The sequence below is a fragment of the Leptidea sinapis genome, chromosome Z, assembly GCF_905404315.1.
Source record: "Leptidea sinapis chromosome Z, ilLepSina1.1, whole genome shotgun sequence".
NCBI lineage: Eukaryota > Metazoa > Arthropoda > Insecta > Lepidoptera > Pieridae > Leptidea > Leptidea sinapis.
The window spans coordinates 8,858,012-8,877,670 of NC_066312.1; the positions used below are offsets into that span (position 1 = coordinate 8,858,012).

General features: G+C 35.1%; 1 protein-coding gene across 4 annotated transcripts in view; it reads left to right on the plus strand.

Annotated features, from left to right (window-relative positions):
• LOC126978340 (potassium voltage-gated channel protein Shaker) overlaps positions 1-19,659 on the plus strand; it is a 383,795-nt gene that overhangs the window by 313,692 nt on the left and 50,444 nt on the right. For all 4 annotated transcript variants that reach the window (XM_050827086.1, XM_050827084.1, XM_050827087.1 and 1 more), the window contains one exon: positions 16,054-16,171. In XM_050827086.1, the coding sequence (XP_050683043.1) occupies positions 16,054-16,171 (118 nt within the window). The remainder of the gene's footprint in view (positions 1-16,053; positions 16,172-19,659) is intronic.

A 19,659-nucleotide genomic window follows, 5' to 3' on the forward strand; every position in this document is an offset into this window, starting at 1 on the left:
CAGTAAGCGCCAAACAATTAAAGCGGTTATTTTTCTATCGTATTTATGAATAAAATAATAGCGTTTTACTGATCTTCACATAAACTAGTAATAAACAAATAAATACTATATTCAGTTTCAATTTGAATAACTGTTTATTATAAACACATTATTATTATTGTTAGAAATGGTATTAAAAATATTAAGGTGAGAATCAATTACATTATTAATGACTTGTGAAAACCACTATATAGTACAGAGTGAAGTTCTCGCATTACAAAAGAACAATTGCTCTTTGGTATTCTGAACTGCATTAGCCATTGTTACTTTGTAAATCGCTAATCCCTTTCTGTAACAAGTGCAAAGCTTTATCTTCCCTAGAGCTCGTGTTTTTGTTAAAAAACAAAATGTAAGCTTTACTGAGGGAAGTTTTTTAAAAAGAACTTTCAACAATTCACATTATTCAATTATAACTAGAAAACTGCGCTTTATTACAATTGTAAAAAGTGACAAGTGGTTTGAAGGTAATCAGATATAGTTTAATTGTACGGTTGTGGTTTCTCTTATAAGTTTTGTGTAACTTTATGATTAGTTATTAAATAAACAATACTACTTGTGTTATAGAGTTTTTTATTAGAAAGCCCTGTAAAAAGCCCATCTGTTTCGTTAAAGCTCTATTAATGTACCTTATAATACACTTAGTATGCGGAGATAAATTATAGTTTTCTCACGTATGTATAAACATTTGATCGAAAGTGGGGCAATACGTGGATAAGTTGAAGGTCGTTAACATTTTATCAGTTGAATTTGGCTCGGGGTTGCATTTGATAGGTTCGCTCAGGTTGGCAGCGCGAGCCAGTACACCCGCGCTAGTGCCACTCAGCGCCATGACTCCACTTCGAACACGCTAGCTGTGATGCCGGCCACATCTGCACACCTCGCGGCTTCCTACTGCAACAATGTAATGTTATCTTGTCTCTTATCACGATATATAATCACGCATTCTTAGCGCTGCCATCGTTGCCTCACCTCACTCTATTTATGTAATATTCATATCCAGTTTCATTAAAAACGAGCTTCACACGCTAAATATTTTACAGTCATGCAGTACATGAGCTAATTTAATTCGCGTCACGACAAAACGCTAAGGCAAATTTGCTTCGGGTAAAGTGAAATGTTCACGGGAAGACGTAACTTTAAGGGTTTGTGTGCAAGTTAGGCGGGCGGCGGGCGAAGATAGAGGGCGGCGCACGAAACCTGTGTGAGAGGCGGGCGGGGGACGACGGCTCCGCGGTGCAGTGGTTGGCACGCGGTGTCGATACGCGTGAAGACGAGAGCGGGACGCGGGAGTGGCGGGCCGCGGAGGAGGAGGGGGGAGAGGGCGGCGGGGGGGGGGGAGGGGGTCGGCTCGGTCTCGGTGCGGGCGGGAGTGAGGCTCGGAGCGAGGGACGCAAGCGCGCCCGCACCAGTCCGCTAGTGTGTGGCGGTCGTAACACCCGCGCTACGAGTAGCCTCCACTGACACCACGCGACTCCTTACGATCATGACTCGTACCCGGTGAGGCGCCGTCGCAAGCGCCCAGTATTACGTAAGGCCATTGCCTGACGCGGAATAATTTTCGAACAAATTGTAATTATTATATATTATCAGAACTAATTGTTTACGGACAGATCAAATTAAACGTATCGTTGAGTGCGTGAGACGAGCGGGCGTGCCGCAGTAGCGATGCGCCCGCCACGCAGTACGCTTTGAGTTCATTATGAGACAAGAGAGCGGTCCCGTGCGACACCGGAGAGCAGCATCAGCGAGCGGCATGGCGCGGGAGTAAGGTGGCGGTGACCAGCAAGGGAGGGGGCGCCTATCTGCCGCCTTCCCGCTGCACCACCGCGCCGCACGCGCTCCGAACCGATGCCACATTGCACTTGAACTGCCACCATTGCTCGTATAGAGTTGGTCGAGAAATGGGGGCTGACGCCTGTCCTCAGGCCGAGGCAGGAATGCCCCCGGGCCCAAGAGCAAGACGAAGAGGAGAGGTACGTATGGCTGCGTTAATGCGCTAATTGTTTACAGTTCAGATGCCGGAAGAGCGTGGTGTTGTGTGGCGACTGGCGAGGGCAGCGGATGGTCGTAGTTGCGGTTAGTGTATTGTGTCGTTTGCGTCACGCTCCACAGACACGACAGCGCAGACAGAGCCACGAGCCGCCCGCAGTGCGTTAGCTGTTACCTCGCCGCTCATATTGCTCTATTCGTTTCGTTTTGCATGTTTTTCGAGATAATAATGGAATATTTCGACATGTGTTGGTGAGTGCGCCGAGCAAGGCCGCGACTTGCTACACTAACCGCTTACGATATGACAATTTTGAGCTCGGTGAGTGTTGTCTTAATCTTCCGACTCGACCTACATTCTGTTGTTCCAGCGTTTTTCATAATATTACGTATTACAGCTACACAGCCTCTTACAACTTTCATTACAAATGTGCTGCTTTACACAAAGAAGACTTGTTAAAAATTAATTGGTTTGTCTTACACTGCCTCGCATTGATGTTGTATTTTCTGAACTGACAATAATAATCATCTCCATAATTTTCTGCTTTATGGATAGTAATGTTGTTGTAAAAATATCGATGGGTATTTAGCATCATAAAACGAGTTTTTAATGCGTGTGTTAGACACACTTTGGCATCATTACGTTTAGAATGTAACTTCTCAATCTGGACCAGTAAAGCTATTGTAAAAACACGTATGACTCACCAAAATCTTCTTGTATTGTATTAATACTAACAGCATTGAATGAGGTATTTCAGTTGTATAATGTAATATTTTAAAGGCTGGGAAGAGGCATCGGTGATCACGTAGGTACTTAATCAATAAAAGTTGGATTAAATTCCTAACAGGAATTTAATATAATGTCTTATTACCTATATAAATTAGATCTTAAAACAACTTCTGATTAATCCTAAAGTAATTTAGTTCTGGCATCGACTGGGTTTATTAACCATTCTAAATTTGTTTGTATATAATGCTTTTATATATATTTAATTTAAGCAATTTTTCATAAGTTATCTGCCAACGCGTTTTCGTTTTCTCGTATTCACAGTCACCCAAATCTTCACTATTAACTCCATGTATAAACCAGATCTGGTAGACTTAGCAGTAGGCACATCAATGACCAATTAGGTTTTTTTTTTCGTTTAATGTTCAAAACAAAAATATACAATTTCTTCTAGAACTAAATACCACGAAAACCTGTAGAGTATCTATCTGGTTAAATTTTGTGAGTACGAAGGTGCAACTTACAAAACCTCTAGTATACTTACAAATAGATTGAAATTACATTCCATACAAAAGTGACAACTAGAAGCTTTATAATAATGTGCCTCCATTGATTTTATATCTTGAATATTCGCCTATAACCACAGCGTACAGATAAATAGATATTAGTGTCTTATAATAAGTTATAAGGTGGCGTAGCAGGCAATATATTCTAACAACAAATAACATAATAATATGCTATTTCATATATGTTTAATTATTGTACTTCAATTTTGAATGATGTACACAATTTTATTCTCTTTACAGCGCTATTGCGGTAAAAAAGCGCGTGAATGTAAATGTTTTTTATTTTAATTCATTTTTAAATACCATGAATTCAGTAGCCATTATGAAGCGCCTTGTCCTGGAAGAATCGAAATTAAGTAAGAGAAATAAACTTGTTGGGCATCTCGCCTTTTCTTGAACACTGAATTATAATTTCATATAGATACCTAAATTGTAACTAATATTTATTAAAAATAGTGACGCAGAGAAAGAATTTTAATCCCAACTTCAACTTCCTATTAACAATTTGTTTTGTGGGTATTTAATAAGAATGAGGTGTCATGCTCGGTTGTGTAACGCTCGATCGGATTAAATCGGTTCGAGACGTTAATGGATACGTGATCAGTCTTAATGGTCGCGTATCCTTTGTCGTCAAAAAATAACCAAATTTTTCTAAATACAATTATAAATGTGTATTGTTGAGACGCTTCCACGTTATAGTGCGACTTTTATGTATTTCATATCATTAAAAAGAGTCTAATAAATCTCATCTCATCAAGACAACGATATATTTAATACAATATACTTACTTAAAATTTTTTATGACAGTAAGGGGCGAGACGAGCAGGACGGTCAGCTGATGAATATTCACCTTAAGATATTAAATGTTAAGTCTCAATTGCCCACTAATTTCACTAGCTATGGCGCTACTACGCGAAATAATAATCTAGCCGGCATCCTGTGCAAAGGAGCCTCCCACTGGTACAACATACATCATTTAAATGTTTGCAGCTATCGGGATTCAAACCCGGGACCTCTAGCTCAGTAAGCAGGGTCACTAACCACTGGGCTGCGGTCGTCAAAACCATAAGACAAGACATTTCAATATAGTTAGTTAACATAAGCAAAACCTATAATTAGAAGAGTTTTCTTCAGTTCTCTATTGATTCTGATTAGTTCAAGAAGAACGAATAAACTGAACGTGTCATATAATAAGTAAGCTGGAGTTAGAACTCCTTCATAGAACTTGGTATTAAATTTTACAATAAAAACTAATATTATAAATGTGAAAGTTTGTATGTCTGGATGTATGTTTGAACTTCTTTAACGCAAAATCTACTGAATAGATTTTGATGAAACTTTACAATAATATAGCTTACACACGAGAATAACAAATAGGTTATAATTAATAAAACTATAGTGTGAATTATACAAAATATAATAGAAGTGTGATTGTTGCTAACTAGCGCCATCTCTTATCAACTAGCAAGCAAAAGATCAATACAATTTAAATGGCAAAACAACGTTTGCCGGATCAGCTATTAAAACAACAAATATATTAAAACTTCTTTGACAAAGATGTCTTACTATAGTATAGTAGACTATATAGAGGATAATGATGCATGGTTCTTGTCTGTTTCTAAAGGCTAAGTAGTTATATGACTTAAAGACGGGATTCTTCTTCCCATAGCCCCTTTACTAACCAATATAAGATATATTGACGTTTACCAAATACTGTTGCAATATGTTATGTTATTATCACGGGTAAGTTACCAGTGGGAGGCTCCTTTGCACAGGAAGCCGGCTAGATTATAGGTACCACAACGGCGCCCATTTCTGCCGTGAAGCAGTAATGTGTAAGCAATACTGTGTTTCGGTCTGAAATGCGCCGTAGCTAGTGAAATTGCTGGGCAAATGAGGCTTAACATCTTATGTCTCAAGGTGACAAGCGCAATTGTAGTGCCGTTCAGAATTTTTGGGTTTTTTGAGAATCCTGCGCGGCACTGCATTGTTATGGGCATGGCGTATCAATTACCATCAGCTGAACGTCCTGCTCGTCTCGACCCTTATTATCATAAAAAAAAAGTTTTAATTCCACCAAAGTCTAAATGTATTTTTTTTTTCAAAACTCTTACCTTGAAAATCATTTAGATTGATTAACGCGAGTGTTACACATTTAAATAAAACACTTTTAAAGGATTAAAACGCGTGTAATTGTGACGGTTTTATATTAGATGTTTGCGTAAAAGTTACATTTTTATTTTAGTACACCCAACGTTTCATTCGACGTTCATCTGCAGTCCCTCTGAAAACGAGACCTGGAAAGGTCTTGAAACGTCGGGTGTACTAAAATAAAAATGTAACTTTTACGCAAACATCTAATGTAAATGAAACCGTTACAATTACACGCCCTTAAAAGTGTTTCATTTAAAAATCATTTAGATATCAATTAAATATCTCCCTTTCACTGATTCGGAAACATATGGCGCTCTGAGCGAAAAGAAACTACACTTTCCCTATAATACTTGCCATGTATTAATTTTTAGTTAATATTGCTATTGCCCTTATAATATTATCGCTTACATTAAAAAATTGTCACCCGTATGTCTTCTTGTCTTCTTGTCTCATTTTGCTCTTCATCTTGCTTGTCCTTTCCTTTCCAAGAAAAAATCAAAAGCAGCATTTAAATTTGAAATACGTAATTTAAATTAGTTTTTATTAGTAAAGACTAATAATGGCAATGATCAATATATAACATACAGGATTTGCTAATATTATAACTGATTAAACTTCGAAAAAATAATGCAATTAGAAATTGTGGTCAAACGATATCATCGTGAATACAATTCGTTTTATTCCATTCCTTCCTTCGGCGACAAAAAAAATGTTTGTTAAATTTTAAGTAATATACAAATCCATTGATAGAAATAGAAATAGAAACACTTTATTAGCATACAAAAAACACTCACACAAAAACACAACAATTTACAATATTAATTAAAATCTTAAAATACTAAATTAAATACCGTAACACTATTATAAAGATTAAAAATAAAGTAATAAAAATAACAGTGTGAGCGTGATACCCTGCTAAAAGGAGCTGTCTCTGTATATTGTTGGTCAGTGCAGAAGACACCAACACAACACTGGTTTTCAGCAGCCCCTTTCATCATGATCAAATATAAATAAAAATTCATAAACGAGAAAGAATGTGTCTTATCTATAGTATATGTAATATAACTACATATCTCGTATAGCAGGGATTGACCAGCACAAAGTGTGCCACTGTAAAAGGTTAATTTATTCTGTTTCAAGATTCAACTAGGTGGCAATTTGTTACACTTAAGAAGTCTAATAAAACTTTATCGCTGAGCTTACTTGCCTTTTAAAAATGGCCGATCGAATAACTACTACTTCCAGTTCAAGAATTGTTCTCTATTTAATGCAAGTAAAGTTCTATCTTGCCAATTTGCATTGCACCTCTTTATCTTGGACTGTTCATGGAATAAATTTAAATAATTACACGTACATACTTTGCTAAACATTTACAAATATATTTTATAAAATATTATGATTAAAGTGTGTTATTTCACAACAAGAAGAACATTAAATATTCTTGTGAGATCACTGAAAGACACGAGTTGTTAAGCATGCATAGAAAATGCGAGATTGCAATCACTTTTGCGGGTAAAAGGCTTTGAATTCATGAGAAGAGAGCCGGCATAGTTCTTTGCATTAAAGTGCATTCACTTACTTTCACTGTCAATAATTATTGACAGTGAAAGTAAGTGAATGCAACTGTAACTGAAATTTGTAGTAACTGAAATTAAAATTACTAAAGTTCGCTACATTTGATTTACTATTGAATATATATTATTGTTAATAACATTATTATTTTTAGGAATATTGTAATATTTTTGGATGGAGCTCAGACAGAAAACTTTTTCTTAGACATTACTAGTCGAGCTACTTGAATGCATTACTTCTACCATACTAAGAACGATACCCCTGAAGTCCTCCAGTGTAGTGCATAGCAGAATGAACCGGTAGCTCGTGGCAAATCTATACCATACATTTTGTATGTGCCAGTTGATCTGTTACCAACAATATGGCTTTTACCATGATCGATCAGTTGTCAATCTTCTAATATACCTACCGCAAATATGAGGAGTATCCATCGAGAGGAAAAGAAGTAGCCTCGGCATTTAGGCAGGATAAATCATTTTCTTTTGATCAATAACGGCGCAAGATGCCGTCACAAAATTTCCGACAGAATACAGTTTCCATTCCGTCTTCCTGAGAAGTTTTGCAATTGGATCACCAGCTTTCTTATAAGCTGCAAACATATCACGACATTCAATATGGAATCAATGGTATATTGGTTTCTTCAATTCATTTGTAGAAACTTAAAATAGCCACATTAGCAAACTTATTGTTTCTGTGTTGACATAGAACTGTGTTCTTGCTTGCTATACGATTACCTTCATAAGATTGCGGCTCCGTCTCTAGATCAGTTGAATGGTACTATTTTGACTGGAACACTATAATTTTTGCCGATTAGAATTGATTATTTTCTAACATTTTCTGTGTATTATTGTAAAAGAAAAATATAGAATAAAAGTTCTTTAACTAAATACCACAATAACTCTGGAAAGCATATCTGGGTGTATTATTTCTCGCGAATTCCACGTTTAATTACATATTAACAATAACTTAATCGCTATATCTTGTTTCCAATAGTGAACTACTTATCATTGAGATGTTTCATTGATAATTTTTGTTCTTCTTTATTAAATAAAAACTATTGAATTAGACGTTATTTTGCGGATATGTGTAGTCATTCATAACATGTAAATATTTCTTTATAAGTTCCACTTTGTCAAAATACACTTGATTTATTGTTGGTGAAATCCAATGTGTCAACTTAAATGTGAGGATTTTTCTCAAATGTTCTTACATTGGATCAGCAATTTAGAATTGCAATAAGTTATTTGCTTAAGATTAGATCTAATTGAAGGAAGTGGTAAGCTGAAAGAAAGATTTCAAAGTAGTTAATAGCAGATGTTAATTGGAGGTTTTGTTGGATGAGCAATGTCACATATTATTATGACCAAGTCAATTAATTGACTGAAACAGCATGTCACCAGTATTGGGCTTGGAATAGCCGTTGTAGCCCTTGCTTCATTTAAAGAACGACCTGTCGCAAGCAATGTGCATTCTAACAATCGTCATTCCCTTGCTTAGAATCAAAAACTAGCACAGTAACTACGTGGAAAAGCTGACCTGAATAGAAGCGACACACTTCTAAAAGTGCATGCATCTCTATAAGCATATAATATATAAAATTCCTTATTTTGATTTTATATACATTATAGAATATATACAGAACTTGAATTGATATACAATATATAGTAAGTAAAGTCTGTGAATATTTTCAAGCGATTTGATTGCAGAGCAGAGAAAATAAGTGTTTGAATTTTACTGTCCATTCATGTCGATTTTTGGATGTCAGAATCAACTATTCTTCACAAGGAATATTTTAATGATCGATAAAACTACTATTTACATCACGTATTGAAACGAAAAAAGATCTTGATTAAATAATGCTTCTTTTAATAAATATTTTCAACTATACTTAAATGTGACAAAAAAAAGAGAGAGCAATTAGTAAGCTTTATTAATTGTTCTTTTAATTTATGTTGGTATTTATCGATGTAGGAAATTATAAATATTATATTGAAATTTAATAACATTTTCTTTTTTTCTTTAACTTATTAACTGTTACACACAAACAACGAAGTATTCTAGTATGATAATAGATATAACTATTTATTCTGAGAACGAAAATGTGGCCTACAGGACAAAAATAAAAAATACGCTCAAAATTATCACTATTGGCGTATATGAAGAAAACGCTTGAAAAAAGTGATTTTATTGTAGATGAATTGACATATTTTCATTACATTTGATTTGATTATAATTGATATTTCCGTTGTATTAGAAGTAAGTAAGCAGCGAGTTCAATCAACGTAAAAATTTGTAGGAATTTTAGTATTTAGTAAAATTTGTATAGTCAGTAATAGTTACTCTTGGAGTTGAAGTTTGAATAATAATTTATCTCTACGCTCTTATATAGATTATACTACGCTTGGTTCAATACTGTCTGATACTATAAATTAAATAAAATGTCTCATGCCTTGTAGTAAGTTACCATGCTAACCTAACGCATGTGTTCCGTATAGAACTACCATAGTTTCTTTTGAGAATGTTACTTTAATCATAATTTTACAAAATCACGCGATTAGGGAATACACAACTTCTTTAAGGTCGATGTATCATGTTCGTAATAGATATATTTATAGTTCATTTTATAAGAAAAAGTACGACACATAATTCAGACTCAAAGAACGTTCACAACAAAGTGCATTTTAAACAGAAAATAATATATCGTTAAAATATTTGGAGTAAAAATAGCATCAATCAACGATCATCGAAAAAAAGATTGGATGGGTCCCGACACATAAGCGTCATACCGAATCATGATGACCGGAATTAACAGTTTCACAGTAGGCTTTCATTATGATCTCCGGAGGCCAGACGCGTGAAATGTTCGTCATCGAGTGTCAGCTGCCGTCATTCTTTGTCACAGATCGCGGCTGTGTTTACGATTCTATATAATATCGTGTGATGGCCGACCTTATTTTATAAATAACCGAATACTCGCAACTCGTTTAGAAAAGTTATTAAAGGATTGGGATGTTTTACACGATTTATTGCGTACGTTTTATGTGTATACATTTTATGATAATTGTGTTGAGTTATTCTCGTGATGGATCAGTCGCTTTTATTATTGAGCTATTGAGTTGTATTTGAAAATTTATTGTTATCACTGCATGTTGTTGATTATAACTTAATAATAAGATATGTTTTATTTGTTTAAAGACACGCATTTTTTGTTCTTGTTTTTTTTTCTTTTTTCCTGCATTTGAATCGTATTATACATTATATGTTCATTGTGTTGCGTTAGTTGCAATACAAAGTGTCTCTCATAAAATCTAGTATTGTTTTCATAGTATTTATTCAAATTCAAATATTGTTATTCAAAATTAGATTAAAATTACTTATTAAACGTCAGAAGTCATACCACAGTGTCTTAAGACGAAGGTTTTCAACCAATGTGTGTTGCCAGTGATGACTTACGGTACGCAGACGTGGTCGCTGACTATGGGCCTTATGAGAAAGCTCATGGTCGCTCAGAGGGCAATGGAAAGGGCTACGCTCGGACTTTTGCGGAAACTGAAGTGGCAGTGGGCAGGACACATAGTTCGACGGACAGATGGTCGTTGGGGCAGTAAAGTCCTCGAATGGCGACCACATACCAGAAGACGCAGTGTTGATAGGCCCTCCACAAGGTGGCCCGGCGATCTGGTCAAGATCGCCGGAATACGTTGGATTAGGGCAGCGCAGGACCGATCGTCGTGGGAAATTTTTGGGAGAGGCCTTTGTCCAGCAGTGTACGTCTTCCGGCTGATGAAACGTCAAAAATGAACATCCTTTAGCTTTAACCCTAGAAGTATTGATTAAAAAAATTAATTCGTAAAGAAAAGTCGCAAGAAACACAGCGAGGGCATAGTAGACATGTGTCTACTGTGGCGAGGGTTTCTTTAAAATTTACATTAAAATTTATTAATCAAAGAGCCTGAGGGCGGTTATAATCCTATAAGATTTCCAGATTCCTATATTTATATGCAATATCCAATGCAAAAATAGGAAAATAATTTTGTACGGGAATAAGATGATTGGGGATTTCAAAAATGATCCCGAATTCCTCCTCTGCCACTCCGAAGAACTCCAGAAACGATATTAATAATATACTACAATATATTATTCTTCCTGTGTTACTAAATTATTAGATTTATTTCAATTTAAATAATATATGAAGACCGAGTGTCGTGGAGATCTTTGGGGAAGGCCCTTGTCCAGCACCAGCAGTGGACGTCTTTCGCATGATGATGATGATGATGAAATCATTGGTATACCTACTCTAAGCTTTCAAAAGATGGCGCTGATCCACAAATCACCCTGAGAGAAAATGGCATTAGGGAGCGTCGTACCATTAAAAGATGTGTCTTATCTTAGATACTTAAAAATTTTGGTTATATCATGTATCCTTAACCTTATATAAATCAAATCAAATCAAAATCACTTTATTCATGTACGTCAAGGAAATGACACTTATGAATCTCAGATTTGATTTTTCTTATTGAGAAGTAACAAGAAACTCATTACCACACTATTAAACAAACATTTATAACTTCATCGTTTTACAAAATATCATTACAACGACAATAAATGTATCCTAGGTGTCCTATAACGCGGAAGAGTTGTTCCGCGTTATTGGAAAAGGTTTATAGCAATATTGCCCTATAACGTTTTACGTAATTTATAATAATAACGATAATAGTTAATCACAATTCGTAACATCTATATTTTTACCATAAATTCTGTTGTCGCTATGACAACTAAATTCATATAGCGGCAACTGAAATACGTTATCTGTGATAATTTTAACTATCTATTACGTTTCATTCGATACAACCTGGTAAGAGACAGACGGACGCAAAGAGGAGTCATAGTAAATGATCCATTTTTATGCTTTGGATACGGCACACTTAATATTAGAAATTATTAAAACAATGACATGCTCCGACTTATAAATCTGTTGATGCGCTGCAATAAATTAATATTGAACGGAGATATAAATTTAATATTGCAAGAAGAGCAGGATATTTTAATGAAGGCTTATGTAAAATAGTTTATAATGGTCGCTCCGTGAAATCTTAGTTTCGGCAAAGTTCATTATTTTAAACTACTAACTCTCGAACAATGTAAAAATTAATGAAGCTAGATTTTCGCCAGACGGCGAAGTATCGAGTTGAGGATAAAACTTTAACATAAAATTTTGATATAATAATAATAATATTGACACACTCCTGCACAAAATATCTTGCCCCAAACTAGGCATAGAATGTACTATGGGTACAAGACAACGATATATTTAATACAATATACTTACTTAAACATTCATAAATACATAAAGAAATCCATGACTCGGAAACAAACATCCATATTCATTATATAAATGATTGTACCTACCGGGATTCGACATCGGGACCTCTAGCTTAGTAGTCAGGGTCAGTAGCCATTCGGCTATATGCCGCCTTTTTCTACCGTGAAGTAGTAATTTGTAAGCATTATTGTGGTTCGGTCTGCAGGGCGCCGTAGCTAGTGAAATTACTGGGCAAATAAGACTTAACATCTTATGTCTCAAGGTGACAAGCGCAATTGTAGTGCCTCTCAGAATTTTTGGATTTTTTAAGAATCCTGAATGGCACTGCATTGTAATGGACAGGGTGTACCACCAACAACTGAACGTCCTGCTCGCCTCGTCCCTTATTGTCATAAAAAAAACAGTTGTGTCCACTACTTCGTCAGCGTGGATTTAAATTTATCATAGCATATTACTGTAATAATTTTACAATCAAATACCAGACTGTATATTAGGAGTCACCGAGCACAAATTTAAGAAAAATAATAAAGCTTCTTTGACAAATATGGCATACTATATACTTACAAGGTCGCAGCAAGAATAGTCATTTTAATAGCCTATTTATTAGACTGTTATATGTCACTACACACCTATTTACATATACATAGAGTTATAAAAGGACATACGCAGACAAAAATCGTAGACTTGGTGTCAGTGATTCATAAAAGATCAATTTATAAATTTGGTTATATTTCTTCACAATATATAAAAACCTTAGTGAAGAAAAAACACTCAGTCCCACATTTTGTAATTATATAAATCCACTAGCTGACCCGGCAAACGTTGTTTTGCCATATAAAGTATAATTCACGCGATACTTTTATAAGTAATAAAATATTGCCTATATTATAGCCTGTACATCATTTTGTTCTATTGTCAATAGTTTTTGCAGCGCACGCAAAAATAGGTTTTCGATTTTACACCTTGTGTTACAAAATAAAAACATGTAGCCTTCCTCGATAAATGGACTACCCAACACTGAAAGAATCATTCAAATCGGACCAGTAGTACCAGAGATTAGCGCGTTCAAACAAACAAACAAACAAACACTGCAGCTTTATAATTTTAGTATAGATAGAATATTCCTCTTAGGAAGACAAGTGCTGAAGCTTAACGTATAGTAGTTTTTTGGCAGATTTACTGCAGGAAATCGCTTAACTCATTGAGTAGAACAAAGGAAGTACATAATTGTATGCCAATTCATAGTAATGTAATCAATTCGTACGCCGGAAAATCGACACACAAACGAAACGTGTATTTACAAATATGTCTATCTGTTCTGGAATGTTTAATGTACCTTAAATATAAATTGCTGCACGAAGATCGATGTCGATATATTGTTGTCTTCGCTGTCACTCCAAAATCGTTTGTACTCGGAAATCTTGTAAACATCTTCTACAACATTATAATGTGTATTTGTAACTTGCATTATTACACAAAGTATCTGTGAATTAATAATAGCCACCAACAGTTGTGAAGTTGGTAGGATATAACGTGCATGGTTACACAAGGTGTGTCTATGAAGTTATAGTAGCCACCAACAATCGTGAGGTTGGCAGGATATAACTTGCATGATTGCATAGTGTCTGTGAAGTTATAGTAGCCACCAACAACCGTGAAGTTGGCAGGATATAACTTGCATGATTGCATAGTGTCTGTGAAGTTATAGTAGCCACCAACAATCGTAAGGTTGGCAGGATATAACTTGCATGATTACATAGTGTCTGTGAAGGTATAGTAGCCACCAACAATCGTGAAGTTGGCAGGATATAACGTGCATGATTACATAGTGTCTGTGAAGTTATTATAGCCACAAACAATAGAGAAGTTGGCAGGGTATAACTTGCATGATCACACAAAGTGTCTATGAAGTTATAGTAGCCACCAACAATAGTGAAGTTGGCAGGATATAACTTGCACGATTGCATAGTGTCTGTGAAGTTATAGAAGCCACCAACAATAGTCAAGTTGGCAGGATATAACGTGCATGATTGCATAGTGTCTGTGAAGTTATTATAGCCACCAACAATAGTGAAGTTGGATGGATATAACTTGCATGATTACACAAAGTGTCTATGAAGTTATAGTAACCACCAACAATAGTGAAGTTGGCAGGATATAACTTGCACGATTGCATAGTGTCTGTGAAATTATAGAACCCACCAACAATCGTGAAGTTGGCAGGATATAACGTGCATGATTGCATAGTGTCTGTGAAGTTATTATAGCCACCAACAATAGAGAAGTTGGCAGGGTATAACTTGCATGATCACACAAAGTGTCTGTGAAGTTATAGTAGCCACCAACAATCGTGAAGTTGGCAGGATATAACGTGCATGATTGCATAGTGTCTGTGAAGTTATAGTAGCCACCAACAATCGTAAGGTTGGCAGGATATAACTTGCATGATTACATAGTGTCTGTGAAGTTATAGTATCCACCAACAATCGTGAAGTTGGCAGGATATAACGTGCATGATTGCATAGTGTCTGTGAAGTTATTATTACCACCAACAATAGTCAAGTTGGCAGGATATAACGTCCATGATTGCATAGTGTCTGTGAAGTTATTATAGCCACCAACAATAGTGAAGTTGGTAGGTTATAACGTGCATGATTGCATAGTGTCTGTGAAGTTATTATAGCCACCAACAATAGTGAAGTTGGCAGGATATAACGTGCATGATTGCATAGTGTCTGTGAAGTTATTATAGCCACCAACAATAGAGAAGTTGGCAGGGTATAACTTGCATGATCACACAAAGTGTCTATGAAGTTATAGTAGCCATCAACAGTCGTGATGTTTGACCATATATACAACCTATCATTGACACTATTGCATGTTCTGAAGTTATATAAGTTACCTAAACGTAAATCGACTAGAGACATACAAATTTAAATTTAAATTACAGATTAGTGAAGCTTAGAATTATAGAGCAGTGGCAAAATATATATTAGACTTGCTTCTTTATTCTCTTTATATAAATGAGCTTGCAGTTTACCCTATGACTTGTTTGATAAAATATTCATAAACTTCTTTTTTGCTTATAATGTCTATGTGAGTGCACTTAATGGTAATTGATTACCTTCACTTTACTCTTTACTTCAAAGACGCTATTCAAACAGAATGTACAATTATTTTCTATCCTTAATACATGTACATTTCAGATGTTGTTATTAAGTGTTAGTTTATATTTGTTTTAGTACGTGTTTCTTATTTGTATGTGTTATTTATTAATTTGAATATGAACCCCTTCTCGGGTGAAGGCCTCTTCCAACTATTTCGACGCGTCCCAGTCTGTTCCCATTATTTGCCAGTCTTTCCCGGCTATTTCTATTACTTCCTCAGCCAACCTTCTTTTCGGTCTGTCTACTCGTCGATTTCCTTAAGGTCTATATTAATAAAATTGTCGACTATTAATTTAAAAAAAAAATTGTATTCAATCAAACCAACGCGCGCGACGATCAATATTTATGACTAATAACATATTGGCAATGTATTTGTAATTCTGTTTGTCTTCTTCTTAAAAAATAAAAATATAGTAGACTGTCGATGGTTTCATTGCGCCGATAATCAGTTTGGTGGCTTTTGAGTTCGATTAATTAAATTATAAATAGTATTAATAGATTATTTATATGTTGTTTCAGGTCGCTGCCAAAATTACTCAATCAAGAAGAAGAACAAGGCAAGCCGCCACAGGGCAGCGTTGTCACATTTGAACCGATAGAGCATGATCATGACTTTTGCGAGAGGGTCGTGATCAACGTAAGTAACCTTTGCAATATTATCTAATATTATCAATTATTATTTGTATCTTATGTAATACGTGGATAAACCAACATACACCAGTGGGGTGGGGTCCTTTGAACATGCCAGCTAGATTATGGGTACCACAACGGCGCTTTTTTCTGCTTTGAAGCAGTAATGTGTCAGCATTATCGTATTTCGGTCTGAAGAACACCGTAGTATGTCTCAAGGTGACGAGCGCAAATGTAGTGCTGTCCAGAGATTTTGGGTTTTTCAAGAATCCTGTGAGCGGCACTGCATTGTAATTGGCAGGGCTTATCAATTACCACCAGCTGAATGTCCTGCTCGTATCCTCCCTTAATGCCATGAAAAAATGGCCACGCGATAGTTAGTGACCACTGCCACTCACATTGTCCTCCAATACAAGGGCTACGGATCCAGCTGGTAAAGGTGATAATTTACTTTGAGACGTGCGCTTTTGGGATTCGGCGTCAAGAATCGGGTCAAGCAGCTGCTGAAGCTGTTTGAAGGAACATTCCCCGTGATAAAAGATTTGGTATATATTGCCAATATAGCGCCCTCGATCGCTCCTCTGCAGTCAGTAATAAATTTCTATTTCTTCTTTAGACGCATTGAACACTTTCGCGTAAAATAAGCGCTTTCTATACTTTTTGCATGGGTAATTATTGTAAATACAATGTATTAGTACTTTGAATGTGAATTAAGTCGTATTAATAAAAAGAGGTGATAAGTCCAATTTATCAAATAGATTGGAAGTTGTGCAGATAGTGACATCAATTCGGTATATTTTTTATAATTTCAACAAATGACTATCAGGTGAATCCACCCGATAATAACAAAGTTCTCTTTACGGCTAGTAAATAGTGAAATCATGAATGGGGGGTGTCCAGATAGCCACTCATATTTTCATTAGCAAAAAGTATCAAGATTAAAAAACTTATAGGAACTAATGTGTAACTAACGATTGTCATCAAAACACCCATTTTTTTTTATTATGTTATGTTATATGTTAGGTTATGTTAACTTTAACTCTTTGTTTACAAACATTTAAGTCTTTGTTAATAGTATTTATATTAACGATAGTCTACTATGTAATGTGTTCTTTAATCCATTAAATATTTTAACAAATCTGACAACAATACCTATAAATTTCAACGATTCTCATACAGAACAAAAAGCCGTATCGTACCGTTTTAATAGGCCCTTACATAACCCGCTCGTGTATAGCATATTTTAATGTCAGGAATCTGGTTCATTTTATTATATAGAAGAATGCCGAGCTAACAAGGCTTGTTAAATAAGCACAGTATGCGCATGCGTGCTGTTTCTACATGGACAATGATTATCTCTTAACATAGAGGCCAGAGAACCTGGATGGGGAATGTGGAATACCAAACAAATTAAGACTTAATTAACTATAATTAAATATATATAACGTAGCTAGTGAAATTACTGGGCAAATGAGACTTAACATCTTATGTCTCAAGGTGACGAGCGCAATTGTAATGCCGCTCAGATATTTTGAGTTTTTCAAGAATACTGAAGCGTATCAATTACTATCAGGTGTACGGCCTGCTCGTCTCGTCCCTTATTTTCATTGAAAAAAAAACTATTGACTTTAGGAGTGATTAAGTATATAATATATTATAAACATAAATAGTGTTGTAGATCTTAGTACTATATACCTATATATATATTACCGATGATTATTATTGGCGGTTAAAAGTATTGAATAGAAGGCACTAAGGCTGAGATCTTGATCTTGAGTTTAAGCTTAGCACACACTTTGATATTGTGTTTATAGTCATTTGAAAACTTAGATTACGCTGAGCTCAATCTAAGACAGCCGATAGAAAGGTTAAGCGAGGGATTAATTAAACAGAGTTCATTGTCAATTATTATTGACATAAGCACATTGAGGAATTTGCTAGAAACTGTGACAATCATAATGTTAACACGAGGAACAAACATAAACTTGTTATGCCTACTACTCGGCTAAGTCGAGTAAGTAAGTCTTTTGTGGGGCGAGGTATATGCTTCAACTTACTTAACAAGATACCAGAAAATGTTCAAAACAAAAGTATTACGATATTGAAAAGGATTGTTAAAAAACTTTCGTGTGATAAAGGTTACTGTAACATAAATGACTTTCTTAATGATACCACAGATTGGGAATACAGCGACCGCCCTCAGGCTATTAAATAATAAGTTTAACTGTATAATATCACTTTGTAAATATATTATCATGATGAAAAAAAAGCCCGCTGAGTTTGTTGCGCCCATTCTTCTCAGGTCTGAGGCATTCTTCTTGGAATGGGTGGTAGCTTTTAACTTTCAATAAGTGATGTCACATTCTATTTTGAATATAAATATTTGAATTTGAATTACTGGACAAACCTTTTCCATAACTATATATATTGTATCAAAAACATCCAATTATTCGTTTTCTTGAAATAAGTGGAAATCGATGAATATTTTATGTTATACGCGGTGTTGATTACATATTTGGTATGTGAAATGGGAAGCATATTAGATGTGTGACACCCATGGATGACAGCAAAATTGCACTCTGTGTGAGTGTTAGTACATGACAGGTAACAACTAACTACACCAATGCATGTATTATATGGGAAGTAAAACGTCTAACAACAGTTGTGATGACGCAAGAAATAGTTAATGTCTTTTTCGTTTGGCTTATAGTCTAACATTTTCCTGATTCGATTGTATGAGGGCTTAAAGTTTGTTATTAATTCAACATTTTCCGTAGTCAAATGGCAAAAAACGGAACCCTTTTGGATTGCATGTATCTGTCTGTTTGTCTATCCGTCCGGATTCATCAGCCACTTTTTTCCGAACTATACTGTTGAAACTTGGTAAGTAGATTTATTCTGTGAACTGCATTAAGATTTTTACACAAAAATAGAAAAAAAGAGAAAATTCCCCATTCTTTAAAATTAAACTCAATTTTTTTTTCTACAAACCCGTAAATACGAGTACGCTATCGGTGAATAGGTTTTTAAAAATGAGGTTCCAAGTATCATTTTTTTCTAAACTGAATAGTTTGCGCGAGAGACACTTCCAAAGTAGTAAAATGTGTGCCCCCAAAAATATATATATAAAAATATGTGATACACTGGCCTGCAAAAGTAAGTATCACACTTTTCAAATTAAATTTTTTTCTTAACTATAGAAGGTAGAGATTTAAGATTAAAAACGTTTTATTGCAAATTTTATAGGCTTTAATTCTTAGAAACTAAAATTATACATTAGTAACATTTTTAACTTAAAAAGAAAAAGTCAATGAAAATAGACATTTTTAGTTTAGTGTAAAAAAATTCAACTAAAATGTATGTATATATACATGTTATTTAATTTTTAATAACTGGTATTGCCTACTCGAGCTCTGATTACAGCTTCGAGCCGGTTTGGCATACTGAACACTAGGTTTCGGAGCCGATGTTGGGGAATATTCTCCCATTCTTCTA